Source organism: Felis catus, chromosome F1, assembly GCF_018350175.1.
Source record: "Felis catus isolate Fca126 chromosome F1, F.catus_Fca126_mat1.0, whole genome shotgun sequence".
Lineage (NCBI taxonomy): Eukaryota > Metazoa > Chordata > Mammalia > Carnivora > Felidae > Felis > Felis catus.
The window spans coordinates 43,324,560-43,348,281 of NC_058384.1; the positions used below are offsets into that span (position 1 = coordinate 43,324,560).

Sequence of the window (23,722 nt, forward strand, 5' to 3'; positions counted from 1 at the left end):
ATTTATTTTTGGGACAGAGAGAGACAGAGCATGAACAGGGGAGGGGCAGAGAGAGAGGGAGACACAGAATCGGAAACAGGCTCCAGGCTCTGAGCCATCAGCCCAGAGCCTGACGCGGGGCTCGAACTCACGGACCGTGAGATTGTGACCTGGCTGAAGTCGGATGCTTAACCAACTGCGCCACCCAGGCGCCCCAGTTTATATCATCTTTAATTCTTATAATAACTCTGGAAGGATGGATTTTATTTATTTATTTATTTATTTTTAAAGTTTTTGTTTATTTATTTTGAGAGAGAGAGAGAGAGTGCGTGCGCACACGAGCATGGGAGGGGCAAAGAGAGAGGGAATCCCAGGCAGGCTCCATGCTATCAGCACAGAGCCCAACTCAGGGCTGGAAACCACAAACTGTGAGGTCATGACCTGAGCCAAAATCATGAGCCGGATGTTTAACCGGCCAAGCCACTCAGGTGCCCTGAAAGATGGATACTTTAATCTTTATCTTTATATCTTTATAATCTTTAAATGTGGAAACTGAGACTCAGGTTAAGCAGTGTGTCTAAGTCCATATAGCTAATAACACATGTTTGCCTGACTCCGGAGCTCTTATTCTAGCTCAAGACAATTTTTCATTCTAATGCTTTCATTTTAGGTTATTTCAAAAAGGCTTTTTGTGTTTCTATATACTTATCATACATATCTCTTTCAATAGCATCATAACATTCCATTACATTCTTACACCATTGTTATTCACCCACTTCCTAATCTTGGGCATGTAGGTCCTTTCAGGTTTTCCACTGCCATAAACAATGCTCCTTTATATATTTTCTGTTGTGTTGTTGCTTTGTTTTCTTCTTTTGAATTATTTTCCAGGAGGGTATTACTGGGTGAAAGGGTGCAGACATTTATATATTTTTAGCTATTTATATTACTGAATTGTACTAAGTCATTGCATCTTGAAAGAGAATATTATCTTCCTCCACCAGCACCCTGTGAGAGGCATAAGGCAAGCCCGGATGGATTCATCAATGAAAACAGCCCTTTGTCCCTCCGTCTGCTTGGGGATGCCCTGGGGCCATATGAAACTCCCTGAAAATGATCTATGACATAATCCAGAATAAGATCTCACATGGGGTAGTGTGATTCCCCCTCCCCAGGAAAGGCTTCCTTGATTAAGTTGTGTTTTTCTTTTTGCAGTCACAAGATCAGGTTTTTTCCAAGCAACTGACACTTCCCCCTTGATTCAGACTGTAGCTCTCCGTTCCTGCGCTGGGAAAAAGTGTGGGAGCTGTTAGAAAGAGAGCCTACACTTCAACTCTTGGTTTGCCATTCCAAACTAGCTGCAAAGGGTCAGGATATATTACACCAAGGAAAGGAAGTCCTGACAGAGCCAAAAACGATTTTACAAACAGGCAAGAGGAAGTGAACATGGGAAAAAGTCATACCAGAATAAGAAAGCCCTGTTTCAACAGGTGGACAGTAATTTTGAGAGATATACTAATATCTCTGCGTCTTAGTCAACTTACTTGGCAAAGTACCATTTGAACTTACAGAAAGGTTGAAGCTGAAATTATATGGCACATGAAAGGCACTCAAATGATAGCTGTTGCTATTATTAATTAGCGTGGTGGCCATAGCATAGCCTAGACAACAGTGCAGTGGGCATTGTGGGAGAGGGATAGTCACTGAAGGCAAGCAGAACCGGTTGGGCTAGCTCTTCCTAGTCAGGTGACCTTGGCCAAGTTCTCCTCCTCTTTGAGCCTCAGTTTCCCATCTGTGAAACGGAGGTTACGAACTCACCTACAAAGTTTGTTTTTAGCCTAAATGAGAGTTTTTGACAGGCAAATAGTGAGCGCTCAATAAACAGCAGATATTATGAATTCACAAATCTATCAAAAAATGTGATCAACTGCGCTCGCTTTGGCAGCACAGAGACTACAATTGAAACGATACAGGGAAGATTCACACGGCCCCTGCGCAAGGATGACGCGCAGATTCGTGAAGTGTTCCAGATTTTCTGATTTAAAATAGATCTACATGTTTATTGAATTAAAAATTCTAATACGTGCGATCCACCAAGTCTTGCCCTACATCAGTGGTTCTCAAACTTCAATGTGCGTAAGAATCAGCCCAGAGCCTTGTTTCAAGGGCACGTTTCAAGCTCCACACCCCTGGAAATTTTGTCTCCGTCCACGTGGTGTAGGGCCTGGGGAGCTGCGTACATAACTAAATTCCAAGGTGTTTTCTGTCGCTGATAATCCATGGACCACACTTTCTATTTTTTTAAGATTTTTTTTTTTTAATGTTTATTTATTTTAAAGAGAGAGAGAGAGAGAAAACACGAGCAGGGGAGGGGCAGAACAGAGAGGATCTGATTGGGCTCTGTGCTGACAGCTGAGACCAATGGGGGGCTGGAACCCATAAACCACGAGATCGCGAGATCGTGACCTGAGCCGAAGTCCAACGCTTACCCAACTGAGCCACCCAGGCGCCCCAATGCGCCATACTTTTTGAGAATCACTAGCCTATGGTCTCCGAGAATGAAGACAAAAATGTTTTTCCCATCACTACGATGCCATAAAAACTCTATAACATGCAGATGTAAAACTAAAGAGATCCAAATATTGAATGATTCTATTTTCAAGATGAGTTATATAGTTTTTACCTACTTCAAGATTTCCGAATGAATCATCATAAAGTAACATTGTATTCTTTAAAAAAATTTTTTTAATGTTTATTTATTTTTGAGAGAGAGACAGACAGAGTGCACGCAGGGGAGGGGCAGAGAGAGGAGACACGGAATCCAAAGCAGGCTCCAGGCTCTGAGCTGTCAGCACACAGCCTGATGTGGGGCTTGAACCCACAAACTGTGAGATCATGATCTGAGCCGAAGTCGGACACTTAACCGACTGAGCCACTCAGGTGCCCCTGTATTCTTTTAACACCCATGATATGGATAAATGTGTGTAAATACCTCTTCCTCAGAGTTCTTTTCAATCCCTCGTAGAGACCTCTCTCTCCCCTTTGCTCAGGTACTTAATTAATCATCTCCCCCCGGGAATGCTGACAGTACCATTTCAATCTTTTGTTGTTTCACGTTTTGTTTGTGCCTTTTATTTCCCCAACTGGACTTTAAGTCCAAAGGCCGAGGCCAGTGTCTTTTATCGTTCTCTATCTTCCACGAGCATCTTGTAAAGCCTTTGTACCTGAAATGTGTTTCATAAATTTCTTTGAGTGAATGCAGATATATTTAACAGTAGACTGGTACTCACTGGTAAATTCTTTACCACAGGAGTGGCTCAGAAAATTAGGGCTGTGAAGGGTGAGCTATGACGCTTTTTTACTGTTAGAGTCGGACAGAGCAGGGGGCAGATTTCAGGCCTATGAAAGTGCGAGAATCTCCCTGAGCCTGTTTCCTTATCTGTACAGTGGGAATAACATTAACCTTGCAGAGCGGTTGTGGGGATTAAGACAGCGTTCGCAAGGTTCCTAGCAAAACGCCCAAACACCTGAGTTCTCTTTCAATGGTAACTCCTCGCTCCTATTATCACATCTAAAAGTACCACGTAGAATAATCGATGTAACTGCCATAGATATCTATCTTCAGGTGTAAAATAATAAACTGATTCTCTTTGACCAAAGCTGATATTTTCTCTTTTTCCCTTTTTTCCCTTCTGTCATTTTTATTTATTTATTTATTTTTAAGGGCTGGCCTCTTCAGCTTTAAGTAACAGCTCGTGCAGAGGTTTGTATGGATTCCCTACAGAGATGGAAAAGGACACAAGGCAGCCATTTTACCAGTCCCAGGCGGCCACACAGAGCAGTACAATCAGGGTTTAAGTTTACACTTCACAAACCTCCTCTGTTCATAGTCATGATTATTGTGACTTTCCTCTCATTACCAGGGAGCAACAAGCACCCAGAATGAAGAATATGCAATCCTACCTGAAAATGAGATGTAGGAACTTCCACCTTTTTGTAACACAGGTTAGGAGATTGACAAGTCCAGGGAATGAGCTGAACATTGGGATCTCCCACGCAGGTTGTGGGGATGCTGTGAGAGACAGGGTCGCAGAGTGGCCATGTGTTTGGTTCTACTCTTTCAAAACAGCCAGTTAGGTATCAGAGACTCTATGCTATGGAGGGAAGAACATATACAATTTTGAATGAAAATAGTAATTACAGTTTTATATCTAAAGGCAAAAAAAAAAAAAAAAAATGGAAACAACTAAGTATCCCAGAATAAGATAGATAGCGGTTAGGTAAACTACGATATATTCACTTGATAGAATGGGAAGTAGTCACTTAAAATATTTGCTCAAGACATATTTCCATATGGAATTACACGGAGAATGTAACAATATATAGATAATGATTCTGAGTACATTTTAAGAAAAAAAAAAAAAACAATAAAATTTGGTATAGACTCAGAGCTTTCTCCAACTCAGGAGAGATGCAGACAGAGCCTGCCCGGTCCCGTCTGCCTCTTAGAACAGCCAATAAAAAGCCTGTATTTAGGTGGTGGGATTGTGACGTCTTCGGCGATCCAGCCAATCTCCCTGACGATTATTTGCATAGTTTACTTCTCCTAACCCAACGGAACCCAATTTTTTTTCAGGGGAGCATTGAGTGGCAGTGGAAATCTCTAAAAGGAAGAGAGGAAAATTACATTAACAAAGGAATATTTATAATGATGTTGGTATCAAAATACAGTGATCAAAATTATTATATCTGGTCTCAGTAGAGAGTACTTTTACTTCCTAAGCTAAGCGCTCTTCTTATGTGTTAAAGCTTAAAACAGCTGACAAGTATTACCCATTTGATGTTTAAAATGTTTTTTAAAGAATTCCTATGGAGTAGGAAACAGAATTTTCTTGGATAATCTGCAAGCCCCTTGCTAATGGCAAAAAGAGTAGCCTTTTGGAAAAAGAAAAGAAAAACCTTATTCTATGCTTACCTGTTGATCTTGGCACCTTATCCTCTATAATTAAAGCTTCATCAGTTTATCAAGATAATTAGCTGGCTGTTGACATGGGAGCAGGGTTCCATAACCCTGATCTTTATCCTTCTTGTTTGTATATTTACTGGTTTAGCTTATACGATACTACCAGGAGACCCCCCCCCCTCATTAGCCTAACTGGGATTTCCTTTCACAAAAAGCATTAAGCTTAGTGAGATAATTCTTTTTTTTCATGCGGCAGACTGGGGGCTTAGATAAATCTGTTAATTATTTTTGTTTTATTCAGGTTTACTGAGAACATCTATGTATTGAATGTTTTCACGTGCATTATCTATTTTTAATCCTTAGGATAACCAGGTGGGAATAGATCTTATTAGCGCCTGTTTATAGATGACAAAACCAAGGGTGAGAGAGGTTAAGTGATTTGGTTGCCCAAGAATACACAGGGAGTAACAGAACTGGAATTGTCACATGGACAGTCTAACACCAAGACCCGCATTCTTCCTGAGACACCACGTTATCTACTATTTGTAATTAAGCAGCGGTGTCAAAGAAAAATGGAAAATCTACTCTTGCATACCAAACATAATCTCCTACATCGCAAATCTGCACATTTTTGTCTTATCTTGAACATCAAGACATCCTATGTGCCTATATTTTTCCAAAGAAGCCTAGAACACAAGAATGATCCATCCTTTCAAAAGAATCTCAATCCAACTCCTTTCAAGTTCTGTTTATCTTAGGTACTCAAGAATTTACTCTGGCTACTGAAAATTTGCCATCGGCTTCAAACTGGCAGTTGTATGTAACACAGGTCTCTATACAGACCTCCCACCCATATTTCCTTGGCGGTAGTGTATTTGTTCTATGAGTATGAACACAGAGAAAGTTGGACTGGGTGAGAAGCATTTGAACTCCCAAGGTTAAACCATTGGAGTGGAATGTGTAACGCTTTGGAAACTGGATGACCTCTCTGATAGTAGCCATGGCCCTCACTCTGAGCCAGGCAATGTCTAAATGCTTTACATTTACTACCCAACACCCTATAAGTACTGTCATTATCCTCACTTCCAAATCAGGAAACTGGGGCATAAAGGGGCTAGATAACTGGCCCCCAGTCACATGTGAGCGGAGAGCAGAGCCAGGATTTGCCTCCAACCAGTCTGGCCACAGAGTCTAAGCTCTTAGCCACCATGCTACATTGCTTCTCCCAAATGGAACGTACGGCATTAGCTGATTTCATTAAACAAGGGCTGCTTTTTATTGACCTGCATTACACCTCGCTAAATATGGCCACAAATAGGAAATTTGACCATCGTGCTATGTGTGTCTGATAATTAAAAAAAAAAAAAATCAAAGTTAAGGCCAACTTCGACCTAGGAGAGAAATGAGACACGATTCAATTGGTAGGGGTCCCTGCATTTCTCTAGGGCTAGCCAGGAGTCTGGTAGAGGGCAGTAGACTATTCTGCCTGACATTCAGCACCAGGGGAATCTGCTCCCACTGGTTCTGTCTGGTCCTGCCTCGTTCTTCACTGGCATTCTGTCTTTCCCTCACCATTGAAAATACTAACAGCAGAGTACCAGTAAAGCTTTGTTTTTCCGCGTTGTGCCTGATACCGTGTAGTGGATGTAGAGGGTGGTTCTGCATTCCCAGCCCATCCTAAATTCCTATCTTCTAAAAACGGAGCTGCCTAGTTTAGAAAGTAGCTGCCTGACTGAAGTAAATTCTTAACAACTTGGGCTCTTCCAGGATACACATGAAAATGAGTGGTTGGAATGGGGAAAAGGACAGAACAGAGTCAGGAAACTCATAGCCTGGTAGGACTGAAGTGAGGCTAGCATGGTGTGATAGGTGTAAAAGCGATTGGAAAACTGTAAAACACTTTAGGGATCATCACTGTGACTCACAGACTCAGTGGCCCCTTCGCCACAATCTAAACCAATGAATGGGTCTCAGATGTTCGCTTGCGTTAGAATTACCTGGAGGGCTTATTAAAACCGACTTCTGGACTCACTCTTTTTGATTCCGTAGGTCTTGCTGGTTTCCAAGAATTTGCATTTCTGTCAAGTCTCCAGGTGCTGCTGGTGCTGCTGGTCCCAGGACCATCCCTTAACAACCATTGGTCTAGGCTGCTCGATGGGCAAAAAGCATCATATCCATAGTAAGCACACAGTAGACACTCGGATGGAGTTGTTATCACTCGGCTCCGTATCTCGGTAGCCCCAATATTTACTCTCTTCTGCCTCCAGATTAGTAGCGCACTTTGGCTGAGATTTATGGGAAAAAGCGATTGCGTTCTTTTTCTTCTCTTCCATATGTATCAACCTCCTGCCATTAACACGCCTTCTTATTTAAAAGCCTTTCCACAGTTTGCAAGGGGCTCACACACATTACTGCGTTAAACAATGAAATACGTTCTAATTTCTGAGCATAAAGCTAAAACTCATATGAGATAGTCACTTCAAGTGGGAGAAGGGATGATGGGGCAGAAGATCACCCCCTCCCCTTCTGCCTTTGCTGCTGGTAACATAGGCATAAGGTTTGTGTTTCTGACCATGTGAGCTAGAGGGGATCACTGTCTTCCTCACCTACGAGATGTGTACACGTAATGTGCAAAGCTACAGCAAAATGCACTGATGATAAACATCCCTATCTCGCCCCCTCCCTGGCAAATAAAACGAGTGGGTGGGGGGAATCCCGGCAGAGTCTTTTCGGGGAGGGTCTCTCGGGCTCCGCTACAACCGCGTCTGGGTGGCGCGCCGCCCCGCCTCTACCCCGCAGCCCGCTCTCTGCAATGCCAAAGCGCAGCAGCAGAGCCCTCCAGACCTCTCCTGGGGGACCGCGCGGTGCAACCAACCCTAAAAACGTGGCCGCGCGACGCCCCCTCGGCCCTCCGGGCTTCCCATTGGCCCGTTGCCGCTGTCACTCCCTCCTTGCCTCGCCTTCCCCCTCGCGGGCGGAGGCAGCGGGCGGGGTAGGTTGCGCGCTCGCCGCTGGCTCGGGCCGCGGCCGCGGCTTTGCAGCAAGCGGCGCGGCGGGCGGGGAGCGGGGCGCGCGGGCGGGGAGGGGGCCGGGCGCGCTGCGGGCTCCGCGGCGGGCCCGTGCGGGGCGGGGGCCCGCGGCAGGGCCGGGGGCCGCAGCCCGAGCCGAGGGCGGCAGCCAAAGACCTGCCCCGCCGGCTGCCCGGTGCCCTGCCTCGCCCAGCAGCCCGGCCCGCCGGGAGGGATGCGCCGTGCCGCCCGGCTCCCCTCCGCCCAGCCGGCGCCCGGGAGCAGAAAGTTTGGGGGGCCGGGGGCCGTCTTCCTCCTCCCGCTCCAATGACTGCCCAAGGACTCCTGCTGCCCAGCCTCGACTGTGACCTGCCTCCGCTCCCCAGGTCGTAATGAACTATTCCAGGCTGTAACCAAGGCTCCCTGTCCTCGCCCCTCCCTCATCCTGATTTAGCTTTCAATTCAAGAAATTGTGACCCGCCGACCCCTCCCTCGTTACTAATTCAGACCCCGGGCCTCGTTTTCTGAGTGCAAGAAGGGGTGCGGTCTCCCCCAAGACGGCGCGCTTGGAAGGACAGATTCCCCTTGCCGACCCACATACACCATGAAGAGGTGCAAATCGGACGAGCTGCAGCAACAGCAGGGCGAGGAGGATGGAGCTGGGCTGGAAGATGCCGCTTGCCACCTGCCGGGCGCGGACCTCCGGCCTGGGGAGGCCACGGGTGCTAACTCTGCAGGCGGGCCAACTTCAGATGCGGGCGCTGCCGCGGCGCCGAACCCGGGGCCCCGAAGCAAGCCTCCTGATTTAAAGGTGAGCGCAGACCTTCCCCTGGCAAGCCCAGCCGGCGACTTAGCTCTCCCCGCCCCACGCTGAAGTGCTTTCACAGGAGGAAAGTGATGGGGAAGCCAGGCAAAGGTCAGAGAGGATGTTCAGCCAGAACCCCGGGCTGGACGTCAGGTACCATTTGTGCCTCCGTCTTTCAGCCCCATTTCAGGCCTCTGTGTTTGTTCCTCATTATTCAGCAGACGTTCTAGTGACTCACCCACCCGAGATTGTTTGAATAATGTGTGTGAAGTGCTGTTCGCAGACAAAGGGCTGGAGAATTCCAAGATGCTAACTAAAAAGTTGACATCACTTTCCCTCCTGTAAGATGGCAGGGGAGGAAAATTGCAGCGTGGGAGGCCAAGTAGAGGACCATTCGTTTCCTTTGCTGAATTAGTTTCCTCCTTTTGGGACCTTCCTGGATGAAGCTCAGTTTGCCCATCTGTGAAAGGGGAGTGTGGATTTCTTGCCGTTAGGTGGAGCCAGAGGTTAAGCTAGTGCTTGGAGATCCCTGCCTGCCTGCTGAACCAACCCCCAGGGTGGAGAACTGACAGGTGGCCAAGCGGTGCTTGGGCTGGCTCGGGGCACACATGCTGAGCCGGCAGTTAGAACCAGAATCCGAAACAGCCGATCACATGCAGCTGGGAGCCCTTTATTTTCCGGCCTGCGGTTGCCGACACAGTTATCGAGCTATGTTGAATATGTCTCTATATTAATTAAAACAGAAGCGGGGATAAATAATGCGCCTTTGCTGGAGCTGCCACAGGGACTGCAGGCTCAGGATTTGCAAGCCGGCTCACCACGGGGCTGAGCGAGATGTCAGCCCAAGGAAGGAACTTAGATGCCTTGGAGATTGATGCCTCCGGAGAGATAGTCTCCAGAGGGGGTGCAAGGTCTGGGCTAGGGGAGCAAAAGGACTCCATTATGTTAAATAAAGCCCGTATCCTATGGCAGCAGCCACTAAGGAGCTTACCAGAATAAGCCAATGACATTCCTCGTTTGGCCTGAGCAGCTCAGAGTCAGGAAGTCAGAGCGCAGGTGAGTGTGCTCTTACCTGGGTGTGTTACCTGTCTGTGTGCCTCGGGGAGGGGTAGAAAGGGAGACAGCTAGCTCCTTGTGTGTACTTAAAAAAAAAATTGTGGCAGTTATGGGAATGTGACCTCTTGTTCTGCAGGTGCCCTGTTCCGAGGTTTGGGGCAAGCCTTCTGTCTAAAGATGAGCTCCATTGGGTAGGCTGTGCACAGGAGGTTTGTTGTCTCGTCAGGCCCGAGGCATCCTTGGCGCCTGTCCCAGCTGTCACCTCTGAGCCCACCCTGTGTGGTCAGGAGGTGTGGTTCCTATTTTAAGTGAGATAATGAACAGAAACGGGTGCCCTTAATGTTGATGTGGGAAGGAGGTGAGCCTTCTGCTGCACACTTCAGCCTCATTCTGGGCCCATCCAGAGGAGTCTGGCCGGCAAAACCTGATTCTCTGACCAGATGGGACCCTTGCCCTGAGTTTATGAGAAGCAGCCTTGGAAACTCCCCCACTCTCCAGCGCAGGCCAGCAGTGGGAACCGCCAGCCCCATTCATATCCCCCGCTTGCCTACATGGGGGAAGGTGGGTGGGCTGGTTGTGGTGTGGGGGCTGCGGTGTCTTTGTCTCTGTCGAAAACGCTGCCTTAAGAAAGCTCGTTCATCTCCACCCTCCTCTATCATCTCTCTCTCTTCTTTGTCTTTTTTATTTTTATTAGTGTGTGTGTGTGTGTGTGTGTGTGTGTGTGTGTGTGTGTGTGACGCCCTCGTTCTGGTCAGGCAGATGCAGCAACAACTCTACACCTGATATTAACCCCTGAACTTCCCTGAAGCAGAATTGAGATCAGATGTGAGAAAAGGACCCTCACCGCCCCTCCCCAAAACATATCACTGAGGTAGATTACAGCCATGTGGACCCAGGCTGGCAGCAAGAAGGAGAAAACATAGCTGCTGCTTGCTCAGTAGGAGGATGGGGAGACGAGCAGAGCCCTTTCCTGTTTATCTCTGTCTGCTTTATCAAAACATGTTTACGAGGTAGGGACTTCAGAACCAGATAAGGACTGGGCCATCGAAATTTGATTTGCTGTGTGCTCTCAGGCACATCACTCAACTTTTCTGAGCCTTTTTCTCGGAAAAGGGAATAGGAAGATTGAAGTGTCCAAACTTGGTCTCCAATGCTGGAAAAAGTTGTTTACCAATGGTGGCACAGTTTTCCCAATGATGGAAAAATTCCACGACTGGCTCTAACACTGGCTAGAAGCAGACTTGTTTGGATTTGATGGTGATACCAGACAGGGGCAAGTTTAACTTTTTTGGTATCACCTGTGTCTGGCCTAGAGCGACCAGCGGTTCTGGCTTGCTTTTGTTTTCATTTTAAACTTTGGAGATGGAGACTTTTGGTCCCTTAGTCCCACTTCTGTTTTCTTGTGACAGCTTCAGGCATTGTGATAGATTAAATGCATCGGAAGAAATCATCTTGAGAAAGGGGCAAAAAAAAAAAAAAAAAAAAGGAGGCTCTTTGTCTGAAGCACCTCCATGGAGGTTGGGGGGGTGGATTTTAGTCTTTGCCAAATAGATCTGAATGGTGCCCTAACTAGTGGCACCTACAGGTTTCAGGGGCTCCTTTGGCCTCCCTTCAGTGTTGTGCAGCATATGACTCTGTGCTGTAAGTTTCTGCTGCAGGGGCCTGGGACCTGTAATTACGGGGTTGGAGGGCCAATGAAAAGAAGGAAAAATAGTTCAACAGCAGTCATAAAGGAGCAATTATGTAATTGTGACTGAAAAATCACCTGCAAATGGACATTGCCCCCCCCCCAGGAGGTTCATGGGGGTACTTTGGGGGCCTTCTTAGCTCCTCAGCACACTTGACGTGGCTTCCCTACAACAGGAGCCCAACAATCCAGAGTCCCGTTGCCCCCTCCCTCCACCCGTGGCTTGGATTCCTATTTAACCACTTCAGTTCATGTCTCGAGTCGTTTGTCACCATCATCAAGTCCTTTGCCACTACCAGATTCCCTGCCAGTCGGGAGGACAGGCCAGGATGGCCGGCAACAGAGAGAGTTAGCTGACCAAAAAGTACACTGGAATTCTCCGGGGAGGAAACCCAGCTCCAGTGAGAAAAGGGAGTGGGGAGGAGCTCAGAGGAAACTGCAGAAAGGGACACGGGGCGCACGTTCCTGTTAAAACTGTAGTGGGTGGTAGCTGTTGCTGAGGCCTGGGATGAGTGGCGAAGCACCAGAGTCAGCTGGTTCTGTCCTGGGTTCCAGAAGCCTCAAGGCAAGGAGGAAATCACCAGCCTCGCCACCTCTCCCTCCCCCTGTGCAGCCAGAGCAATTGAGCCTTTCCTGAAAGGGAGACTCTGAAAGTGCGGAGCCAGAGGCCTTCCCTTGACGTTCTCTTCCCCTCACAAAAGCCCCTGTGGATAATTTCCCCAGGGATTTCTGGGCACTGTTAATACTTTTCCCAGAAGAAAAAAGGGGGTACTCTGGAATCCCATTATTACAGTCCTGGCTCGAAGTGCTTTTGACTTTAGATTCATTTGGGTTCCAGCTGATGGTCTTGCATTCACCCCATGCACTAGCCTCCCTGCCTGTTCAGAGTAAGATGAGAAAAAGCGATTAGAAGCCACATAGCTGGCCGAAAGTCCCGGCCGAATCCTGTGTGGTTCCCCTTGCGGCCTCCCCACCTTTATTGGCGCTCACAGGTACTTGAGCCTCTCCCAAATGGCCCGGGTTCCTTCAACCCTCCCATAGAGAGTCCGCTGGGGAAGGGATCATGGGTCAACAGATACCGAACCCCTTCAGTGGGAAAGGCGCTGTTCTAAAGTGTGAAATAAGACGTGTCTGGAAAAGTGTCTGAAAACGCATACGTATCGTTTACAACAGCAAAACAGACACCCCCTTTACCTACCATCTGAGTCGAGAAAGAGAACGTTGACATTCCCAAGAAGCCCCTGCTTGTTTTTCTGTTCTTTTTTTTGTTTGACTTTTTTTTTTTTTTTTTTTTTTTTTTTTTGCTTTTTTAAGTAAGCATTACATCCAACGTGGGGCTTGAACTCACGACCCCAAGATCAAGAGTCGTGTACTCTACTGACTAAGCCAGCCAGCAGGCACCCCTTGTTTGTTTCCCCCACCCCCTTTTTTTTAAGGCCATGGCTCTTGATCAGATTTCTGGGTTTCAGTTTCTCTACTGCGTCAGGAGTAGAGGAGAAGGAGGAGAAGAGTAGAGGAGAGGAGAGGAGGAGAAGACAAGTTACTTCACAGGAAGGAGCGTGTGTGCTCTGGGATTCTAGTGGAGGGTTCTGATGGTAGAGTACGGCTCTACATGCCTTCTCCTACTTCTGCTTTAGGAGTGATATGTTCAGGCATGAAGATTCCTTCAGTCTCACGCAGGGGCTGAACCCCTGGGATGGATTTCATCAGGGAAGTAGGATTGCAGTAGATGTAAGATCAAGGGAGGGGGAAATTAGGGGAAATTAGTTCTTTGGCAACAGGTAAGCCCCCAGCCAAACAGGATGAAATGCTTGCAGGAAAATCACCCATCAAAGCCCACATAAGTGTAAGAGTGCTTTGAGCATCATGCAGTGGAGTCAGAAACATATGGGGTCGATTGGAAGAGGTGGGCTTAGAGCAAGATATTAAAGAAAGGGTAGGGGGCACCTGGGTAGGCTCAGTGGGTTAAGCATCCGACTCTTGATTTCAGCTCAGGTTGTGATCCGAGGGTCGTGGGATTGAGCCACGTGTCGAGCTCCACACTGAGCGTGGAGCCCGCTTCCAATTCTTTCTCTCCCTCTGCCCCTCTCCCTCGCTTGTGTGTGCTTTCTCTCTCTCTAAAATAAAAATAAAAGATAAAAAAAATAATAAAGAGAGGGTAGAATGTTAATTACCAAAGAAGAGGAAAGGGGTTGGGGCACCTGAGTGGCTCAGTCGGTTAAGCGTCCGACTTTGGCTCAGGTCATGATCTCACAGTCCGTGAGTTCGAGCCCCGCGTCAGGCTCTGTGCTGACCGCTCGGAGCCTGGAGCCTGCTTCGGATTCTGTGTCTCCCTCTCTCTCTGCCCCTCCCCTGCTCATGCTCTGTCTCTCTCTGTCTCAAAACTAAATAAAAACATTAAAAAAAAAAAAAAAAGGAGAAGGGCTTTCTAAATGGGGGAAGTGAAGTGGCAAGTGCCAAGGGCTTCGTGGGGCCAGTGTCCTTTTGGACTAGAATACACTTGTTCTCCCAGCCTTGTAAATAGTCAGGGATAGTGGAGGGGTGTGAAAAATGCTGAGGTTCCCTGGTTTTCACCCCACCTGCACCTAAGGTGCAGAGGGTGGAGGGTCCCGAGGCCCAGGATGGCCCCATCCCCACCCCTCTTTGCCTCCAGTAATATTCAGAGCAGCCCTGTATGTGGGCTCCGGAGGAATTGGTGACCGACGGGAAAGCACGTGGCAAAGGGAGCTCTCCGTTCTCCTGCCACATATCGGGTTCTAGATAAATTCCCAGCTGCCCTCGTGGCTCTAGTGGGAACTGTCCCGCAGGCTCAGTGTTTGTTGAATGTACTTCTTTTTTTTTTTGTGGATCTAATTGTCCTTCGTTGCCAGTCATGCTAACAAGACTGTCTCCCTCAACAAGGAATTGAAACATGTCCGGAGACCTGGATTTTAGGTGGAAGTTTTAAGAAAAAGTGTGAGTGTCGGGAGCTGGGGGAACAGCTCAGCTGGCTTCTCAGTGGTAGTTTTGGAGGCCAACTCAAAATTCTTCCCTGTTTTCGTCCCTCTTCTAAGAGATGGCCCCTGCCTTAGAAATCCTCATAGACCAGGAGGGTGCATTCTTAGAACGCGGCCAGGACTGGACAAGGTCCACCGTTATCAGCCAGACACGTAAGCCTCTCTCCATGTTACGAAGTTAGAACAAAGCTGTTGAGGGATAGCAGGTATGTTTTGTGATTGTGTGAGAAAAATAATAGGTTACTTTTCAAATTGAATGGCTAAAGGCTTCCTTATTCCAGCCAAGTTAACTGAGTCACGTCCACCCTGGAAAACAACACTGGCTGTGAGCACCTGAGCCCTGACCCCAACTGTGTGTGAAGACGGTAAACACGTTCAGGCTCCCGGGGCCCTGTTCATCTCCTTCCAGGCCAGTTCAGCCTTGGCCGTTACTGGGATGAGGTACACCGAGATAAGACTTTGAACAGTAGCAGGAGGGATCTGGGTTGGACACAAGCTGCCTGGCTGAGCATTTTATGTCTTTGGAGAAGGTCATTGTCTAAGGATTAAGTCCTCTTTTAAGATGGTTCTGTAGGCTTGGATAGTTTCCACTCAGAAAATAATTACGCAGCAATTGTCAGGTAAAATTAGGGATCCAAAGATATAGATGATATAACTCTTGCCCTCCGTTGAGGAGTCTGTCCATAAGCAGGTAAAAAGTTGGATAACAGTTTGAGAAAGCACTGGAAGCCGTGTCACAAGGCACACGATTAATTGCAAGGTGAGCGGTGCAGATAATGAGCTCTCTGGAATTCAGAGCAGGGCAGTGAGACCTGGTGGGGGATGGCTTGATGGAGGGGGCAGGCAGTGAAGGGTGGGTAGGAGGAGAGGAGGCGGAGAGAGGGCGCACCACACGGGCAACTTTTAAATCTTCCGGGCTGGTATATGTCAAGTCGGTTCTGCCTAAAGACCCAGGGGAGGCGGTCGCCTTCCCAGACTTGCATTGGCACCAGGCAGAATTTTCCAAGCAATAAAGGAAGGAGGGATTAAAATAAAATTGAGAATGGGGAAGTCATTTGCCCCTGTGTTGAGATCTGCCTTTTTTTAAGTGTCAGCTGTGATGCTGGGGGAGAAAAAAATGATTCCAAAAATCTTTCATCACTGTGTTTCTCACAGAAACCCCAGACAGGCCTGAACGCTGGCAGCTACTCACTTCTCTCCGTCATTATCCTCGTCGGTGCCAGACCTGGGGCAAGGCTCCCTGTCCCAGCCTCAGGCCCCCCACCCAAGGCTTCTTAAGGGCAATTGGAGACTTCCTCAATCCACTTTGTATCCTGAGAGTAGGACTCTGTGGGTTTTCACAGCGATTAGCTCTCTAATGCTGGCCCTGTTTCCATAGAGACCCTATAAATAGAGGAACGTTGGCGACCTAGGCTTGCTAAGGCTCATGGTGACCCAGTCACCCCCCTGCACCCGAGGCTGTGGTGGGGCGGAGGGAGTTCTGAACCCAGGTGGGAGGAAGGGATGTGCATTCACCTGCCAGGTTGGGATAATTTGCTATCGGTTATCATGACTTGTTAAGATCCAGCTTTTCTGGGAGTTAAGAACACAGGGACCTGTAGGAATCAGAGGCTGCTTTCGGCTATTTTTAAAAAATGTTTATTTGTTTATTTTGAGAGGGAGAGAGGGAGCGTGCACGTGGGGCAGGGGAAGGGCGGGGGGGGGGGGGGCGGTGGGCAGAGAGAATCCCAAGCAGGCCCCGCACTGTCAGCGCCAAGCCCAACTCGGGGCTCGAATCCATGAACTGTGAGATCGTGACCTGAGCCGAAAATCAAGAGTCCAGCGCTGAACTGACTGAGCCCCACACGCGCCCCGCTTTGGGCTGTTTTTAACCAGATGGTGCCAAAGACGCTGTACCCTAAAGCATTTTACTTCTGATCTCCTGCAGCTGTGTTTGCAGATTTTGGAGCAAACTTCCCCTTTGGGGGACCCACACCCAGGGAGGAAAACGGATGAAGCCTGTTGAGACACCACAAACTTCTCAGGAAGGATCTTACAAAAATCATCCAGCTCATGCTTTCTTCCTGAGAGGATGACAGCACCCTAAGGAGAGGGGGTCCTTTCTGCCCTTAAAAATAGTTCCAGGGGGAGGAGACAGCAAGTGCCCTCTCCTCCCCCTCCCCAGGTGTCAGCCCCCGGCCTGGAAGCTCTCCTTTGTGGCTAACTGCTGGCCTCCGGGCTGTTCTGGGACAGTTGTCGCTCATTCTACTAGGTCCGGAGAGCTCTGTTTATGCCTCACCCCTGACTCTGAAACATCTCGGCTCTCTCCTCCTAATCCGTGGCTTCGTTTGGCCACCACAATGGTTCCTGGCAGCTGGGGAAAAGCAAAAGTCAATGTGGAAAAGCAAGTGACATTTAGGAGCTGGAACCTGTTAGTCAGAACAGGTGGCGCTTTCTGCTGCGTTGGTGGCCAAGTTCCCTCAAGCTAGTCACCATGGTTTTCCTCATTTCCAAAACTTGTGGCTGGTTATGTGTATGTGCTGAGCTGTGTTTTTTGTTTTTGGTTTTTTTTTTAAATACTTACCACGTTATGTCAAAACTTCTCAACCATCTCCTCTTGGACGCCTATATGCAAAAGCACCCCAGCTCACGGGTCACCCAGCTCTCGTCTTGCACTTTGTTAGTGAGCAACACCCCCATCTCATTATTCTTTGGCTGCTTTTTTGTTCTTTCCCCTCACGCCTACCATAGACTTTAGCAGACTCCTCGGTACTACTAAAGCAAAGGTCCTGTGGTCAGCCAGTCACCATCCCGAGCTTTCCTTCACCTTCAGAACAGACGGGGAAGAGGGGAAATGAAGGCCCACTGTGGTTAAAGCCCTTACCCAAGTCCTACAATGTGGCATGGGCACATCGGCCATTACGGTTCAGGGGACCCGACTCCCCCTGGCCCAGGCCTTTTTAGGTTTGTTGTAATCCTGCCTCTGATACTGCTCTGGGATGCATGTAAATACCACATCTGCTTTAGTCTTAGAATCAGTGTGTGAGCCAGTGAGGGTAAATTAGACTAGAAGTTGGGGGACTTGCCCATGTAACTTGGATGAACCACTTAACTGTGCTGTGCCTCAGTTTTTTTAATCTGCAAAATGGAGACAATTGATCTATACCTGTCCCATTCTCCCTCCTAAGGTTAGGATGGCAGCGTAGATTGGAGAGCACTTTAAAAAATGCTGCATGATTTTAAAATAAATTGACCAAGGATCTTAGGATTCAAGGCAATCTAGCAGACAGTGTGACCGCTGTCCATAGCACCTCTGCCTGTTTCCCAGGGCTCAGAGCTCTGGGACCCGATGAAGTCTTTTGAAGGGAACTCTTTTTTTTTTTTTTTCTTTTCTAATTTTTTTTTTCAACGTTTATTTATTTTTGGGACAGAGAGAGACAGAGCATGAACGGGGGAGGGGCAGAGAGAGAGAGGGAGACACAGAATCGGAAACAGGCTCCAGGCTCTGAGCCATCAGCCCAGAGCCTGACGCGGGGCTCAAACTCACGGACCGTGAGATCGTGACCTGGCTGAAGTCGGACGCTCAACCGACTGCGCCACCCAGGCGCCCCTGAAGGGAACTCTTTTTACCTGAGCAGATACAGAAGATGGGCCTCTGAGTTGGAGAAGCTGGGTCAGGAGTGGTAGGGAGAGGACAGAGAGACCTGGAATGGGAAGCTGGGAGGACAGTTTGTAATGACTGTTTGACAGGAGCAGCTCGGCAAATGCCAGAGCCAGCTGGCCCCATCCATGATGCCTGGAGGGAGGTCTGGTATCAGCTTGGGCCTCAGGAGGAAGGAGCGTCCTGGCCGTCCCTGGTCTGGAGGCCACAGGATCTGGCCACTTCCAAGTTGATGGCAGAGTGCGCTCCCCTGTCTGTCTGCCCTGGACATGTTGGCTCTGCCCGGAGCAGATTCAGGGGGGGCCTCCTGGCCCTGCCTCAGGCTGGCCCTGCGGGGACAGTAACTCCCGTGGGAGAGCCTCACACTGTGTAACCTAATGTCTCCGGGGCTGCCCCAGAATTAAATTCTTGAGAAGCAATGGTGGTAGCCTTCATTTCCTCTTCTACAAGTGGAGATGTTGCTACTGTTGCTTTTATTCGTGTCCGGGAAAATCAAGTGAGATCATGTAGAAGAAAAAAAAAACAAAACCCTTGAAAACTGTAAACCGTGAGCCCATGGTGACTTGTGCTGATGTAACATATCTGGCCTGTAAAATGGGTGATGGAAAGGCCCTGCCTACTTTGAGGATTGTGGGGAGACTCAAATGAGGCCACAACTGAAAGTCCTGAACTTTTACACAAATTTACGATAGCTTAGTTACTGACACCCAGAGGTCAGCGCAGCTGTCTCCACATACAATCCTGAGGTATAAAAAAACAAGAGCCAGGTCAGCTAATTCACATCTAACATGGGTTTTTTTTTTTTTTCTTGGTTTCTGCATGGTCTAAGGTTTTCTGCCTGTGAGTTTATTTCAAGCAGAAAAGAAAACTCAGGGGCACCTGGGTGGCTCAGTCGGTTGAGCGTCTGACTTCGGCTCACGTCACGATCTCACGGATCGTGGGTTCGAGCCCTGCCTTGGGCTCTGTGCTGACGCCGAGGAGCCTGCTTGGGATTCTCTTTCTGCCTCTTTTTCTGCCCCTCCCCTGCTCATGCTCACACTCTTCCAAAATAAATATTTAAAAATAGATAACAATGAGGCTGGCTCATGAGATTATGGGTTGTTCCTCCCAAGTGAGGACCTGCTGGGGCTCACTGAGCCCCAAGTGGCCAGGTTCCGAATTTTTCTTCTTAGGAGTTCCAGAGTGTGGCTTCTCACCTGGTCACCGCACGGCCCAGCCCTCCCTTTGGCTCTGAAGCTCTCTGCCTAGGGCTCGGCCTGGCCAAAGAAGCCAGCCCCCTGACAGGCATGCTCTCCATCTCTGGCCTGAACGGTCCTGCCTGGGGAGCAGCAGAGCTGAGAGGGAAGGCTGGGGCCAGGGCAGCACTGGGCTCCAGGGCCCCTTTGGTCCGTTCCAGTCTGAGGGGAAAGACACTGACTTAGATACCTCATTCCGATAGGGATGCTGAAGAAGTGGTCACGTTACTGACTGCACTGTGAGGCATGCCCATAGAAGTAATGTTTATTATTTATTTTTTGTTTACCAGTTCGTTACGAAGGGTATTACAAAGGATACAGATGAATAGCCAGATGGAGAAATATACATGGGACGAGGTCCAGAAGGGTCCTGAGTGCAGGAGCTTCTGTCCCGGTAGAACTGGGGTACACCATCCTCCTGGCATGGATGTATCCACCAACCTGGAAACTCCAGTAAAACTTCTTTTATTGCCAACTACATCAGGAATGAGACTGACTGCAAATAACAGAAGAGCGTGCTAAGATAGGTACGGTGCTGTAGACAAAGATAGGTTTATTTATTTCATGTGGCCAGAATCCCAAGATGGGCATTCAGAACTGCTTTGGCATCAAGTTCCCAAACCTGTCGCTCGCGGCTCTGCTGTGTGTGTGTGTGTGTGTGTGTGTGTGTGTGTGTGTGTGTGTGTGTATGTAGCCCTTCGCCATCATGCCAGTCATCTTGTGGTTGCAAGACGGCAGCTATGTGTCCAGGAATTACCGCTACATTCCAGACCTGAGGAAGTAGGAAGGGCCAGGAGCTTTATCAGGAAAGCAAAAAGTGCTGCTAGAAACTCTCACCTTGCTTTTCATTGGCTAGAGCTGTCACGTGTCACTCCTAGCTGCAAGGGAGTCTGATGAAGTATAAGAATTTTTAGCAAGGGGCATGAAGGCCAGGCCGTTTGGTTGGTAAGGAAGGGGAACACATGTTGGGTAAGCATTCAGCAACGTCTTCTACAACAGTAAAACCTGATGGTCTGACCCTGATCTTCTCAGAGAGCGCCGCAAGGAGGCATCTTTGGAAACAGGTGCCTGGTGGTCTAAAAGAGCCAGCGCAGCTCGAAAGAGGACTGAACTTAGAAGGAGGGACAGACCGGAGGGCAGGGGTGGCAGGAATCGATCCAGAAGGATACAACCCCGTGAGCCTCGGACTCGTCACAAGATCGCATGACCAGTAACCCTGAACCGTGTGTTGATCGCAAATGTCCTGTGGAGGGCTGTGGGGGTACATTTCTTGGGGAATAGAGACTGGGTCAGGGTTGCTTGCTACCTTTCTGCAAGGTACCCTTTTAGGCATGACAGGCCATTCGCAGGGATCTTCCAGGTTCAGACAGCTGTAGTAGCTCTAGTGATCTCCCAAGAGCACACACCCTCCCCCCCACCTCTGTCCCCAACAACTGGGCATTCCAGAGCTTTCCATTCACGAGGGTTCTTCATCTCTCCCCGTTAAGAAAATCCAGCAGCTCTCAGAGGGCTCCATGTTTGGCCACGGCCTGAAGCACCTGTTCCACAGCCGGCGCCGGTCTCGGGAGAGGGAGCATCAGACGTCTCAGGATTCCCAGCAGCAGCAGCAGCAGCAGCAGCAGGGCATGTCCGACCATGACTCCCCGGACGAGAAGGAGCGCTCCCCGGAGATGCACCGCGTCTCCTACGCCATGTCCCTGCACGACCTGCCCGCGCGGCCCACCGCCTTCAACCGCGTGCTGCAGCAGATCCGCTCCCGGCCCTCGATCAAGCGGGGCGCCAGCCTGCACGGCAGCGGCGGGGGCGGCGGCGGGGGCGGCAGCCGGCGCACCAAGAGCAGCTCCCTGGAGCCCCAGCGCGGCAGCCCCCACCTGCTGCGCAAGGCCCCCCAGGACAGCAGCCTGGCCGCCATCCTGCACCAGCACCAGTGCCGCCCCCGCTCCTCCTCCACCACCGACACCGCCCTGCTGCTGGCTGACGGCGGCAACGTGTACCTCCTGGCCGAGGAGGCCGAGGGCGGCGATAAGGTGAGGTGGGGTACGAGGGGGCGTGGCCTCGGTGTGACGGGGAGGCACTGGGGCGCGAGAGCCATCCGCGGAGGGGCCTCTGGACCTGTGGGGGGCTGAGCTGGGGGCCCTGCCGGGTGGGTACCCACACCCTGCTGCCCACAGAACTGTCCGCGGGGTTGGACCAAACCCAAGGCAAGAGGTGATCCCCAAAGGGTTCGTTTCTCTTTGTCTCAGAGGTTTTCAAAAATGAGGTTTTGCTCAGGCCGATGTTAATTCCGGCTTGTTCACCTTAAACAGGCCATCAAGGAGCAGTACCGGCAGTTGGTTCAGAGCCCAGGCTGGCGCCAGCCCTGGCTCTGCACTTAGTAAGCTGCGTCAGTCACTTAACGTCTGTGTACCTCAGTTTCCCCAGCTGAAAGCGAGGATAATAACAGTAGAGTTGCTGTAGGTTCGAATGGGTTCATGTATCTATGAATGTCTGGGACGGAGCCTGGCACAGTATCGTTTTTATTATTATTACCAACCAAAGAAGATAGGAGAGGAAGCCATGAGGGGTAAGGGTAAGGAGAAAAGCTAGTTTGGCACTTTCTGAAGTTCTGTCCTCACTCCTTTGTTCATATGACAAGTGCTCACTGAACGCTTGCTAATGCCGTAAGAATGAACAAGCTGAGGTACTGTGTTCACGAGCTTACTGAATAGAGGTGGGGGGCAGACGGGCAATGGACAGAATAAGGTGGTAAGGCTGTGATAGAGGCTGTGCGGCCTTTGGGAGCAGGCGGAGGGAATTGGAGTTGGTAAAGACCTTCTGGAGGAAGCCATTGACTTGAGCCTTGAAGGAGTACAGTTTAGCCCAGGAAAGAACTAGGGGGAAGGGGTAGGGGGAGAGGGAGTAGCATGTACAGAAGTCCGCGAGCTGGCGCAGGGGTCCTCCTGGCCTTTGCTGTGGTCACAGCATCCAGCTGTGTTGGGGACCAATGGGTAGGCAGAGGCCAGACTACACAGGTAGTGTGAAGGTGTCCATGGGTGTTAGGCAGGAAGCTGGAAGGAAGTGGTCCCTCTGGATCTCAGTGTAGACAATAGACCGGAAGGGGGTTAGGAGTGGAGTCAAGGAAACCGGTTTTGGAGCTGCTTCAGGAGTCTGGGCCGCAGCAGTGAGGATGGAAGGGAGGAGACAAATCCGGAAGACATTTGGAAGTTGGAATCAGCACTGCCAGGTGAGAAAGTGGATAGGAAGACAGAGGGAAAGAGGAGAGGATGATTCCAGGGTTTCTGGCTTACCAACCTCACGGATGGGGCATCTTCTAGTTGAGGAAACACGGAAGTAGGAGCAGGTTGTGGAAGGAGACTGATGCGTTCACTTTTGGACGCGTTGAGTTGCGGGTGCCTTTGGGAGCTGTCCGACTAAAGAGCTCCAGCGGGCAGTCGGGTTCATGGGCGAGAGGTCTGGACTCGGGCTGGCACTCTGGAAGTCAGCACTGAGCTTGAAATCATGGGTATAGAAGAGACCCCTGAAGGGCACACATCGAGTGAGTGCGAAGCCGAGGACAGATGTGACATAAAAGGGACAGAACAGCCAGACACAGAGGAGTCACCATGGAGAGAGAGAATCCTGAAGCAGGAGGAGGGAGTAGTCGAAAGAGTGAAACGGGGCAGGAGTGACAGGTCCTATCTGGGTATGGAAGTGTGTGCAGGCAGCACACGCAAGAGGGGGTCATTGGTAACCAGCAAGAAACCCGTTTCAGTGGATTGCGGAGCTGGTGGAAGTGGGGGCAGCATGTGTTGCCCGTGCAGGGAGACAGGACAGCAGATAGTGGGTTGAGGCACTTTGGGTTTTATTGAAGTTTTAAAGATGGGTGGGGAGAGTTGTGGGTCACCTAGGGCCTCATGGGCCAGGAAAGGGGCTTCTGACTTTTTTCCCAAGTGAGATGGGAGGTCATTAGAAGGTTTTTGTGCAGATGAGTGATACCTTTTCAGAAGACCACGCTGGCTGCTGTGTGAACAGGCTACGAGCCGGGGTGTAAACACGGAGTCCAGCCGGGAAGCTGTCGAAATACTCCAGGCACGGGGCGGTGGTGGCTTGCAGCTGGGTGGGAGTGGTAAGGGTGGGGAGAAGTGGCTGGATTCTGGATTTGCTTCGGAGATCGGGCCACGTCCACCTCTGACGGACGTGGAGTGTGAAAGCAGGCAAAGACGGCACACGGCTTTTTGGCCTGGCAGCTGGAAAGACGACATCGTCATTCACGGAGTTGGGAAAAAAGGCAAATGGAACAGATATCTGGCAGGGGCCGTGGCGGGGGGGGGGGGGGGGGGCGGGCAGAAAGCGGAGCTGGGTTTTGGACCTGTT

At 49.7% G+C, this 23,722-nt stretch overlaps 1 protein-coding gene and 1 non-coding gene across 5 annotated transcripts in view; both read left to right on the top strand.

The window, feature by feature from the left end:
- The first annotated feature begins 1,908 nt into the window (after positions 1-1,908).
- On the top strand, positions 1,909-2,015 carry LOC111558487. The gene has a single exon (XR_002739388.1). It is a non-coding gene; the product is annotated as a U6 spliceosomal RNA (small nuclear RNA).
- Positions 2,016-8,042: 6,027 nt separating this feature from the next.
- TMCC2 (transmembrane and coiled-coil domain family 2) overlaps positions 8,043-23,722 on the top strand; it is a 40,525-nt gene continuing 24,845 nt past the window's right edge. Inside the window, exons 1-3 of one of the 4 annotated variants that reach the window (XM_019822109.3) lie at positions 8,625-8,761; positions 19,660-19,896; positions 20,857-21,396. In XM_019822109.3, coding sequence (XP_019677668.1) covers positions 20,884-21,396 — 513 coding nt within the window. In that variant the 5' untranslated portion in view covers positions 8,625-8,761; positions 19,660-19,896; positions 20,857-20,883. Of the gene's footprint in view, positions 8,762-8,828; positions 9,812-19,659; positions 19,897-20,856; positions 21,397-23,722 lie in introns of those variants that run through there. The other 3 variants (XM_019822108.2, XM_011291073.4, XM_011291074.3) reach the window with 3 other exon arrangements.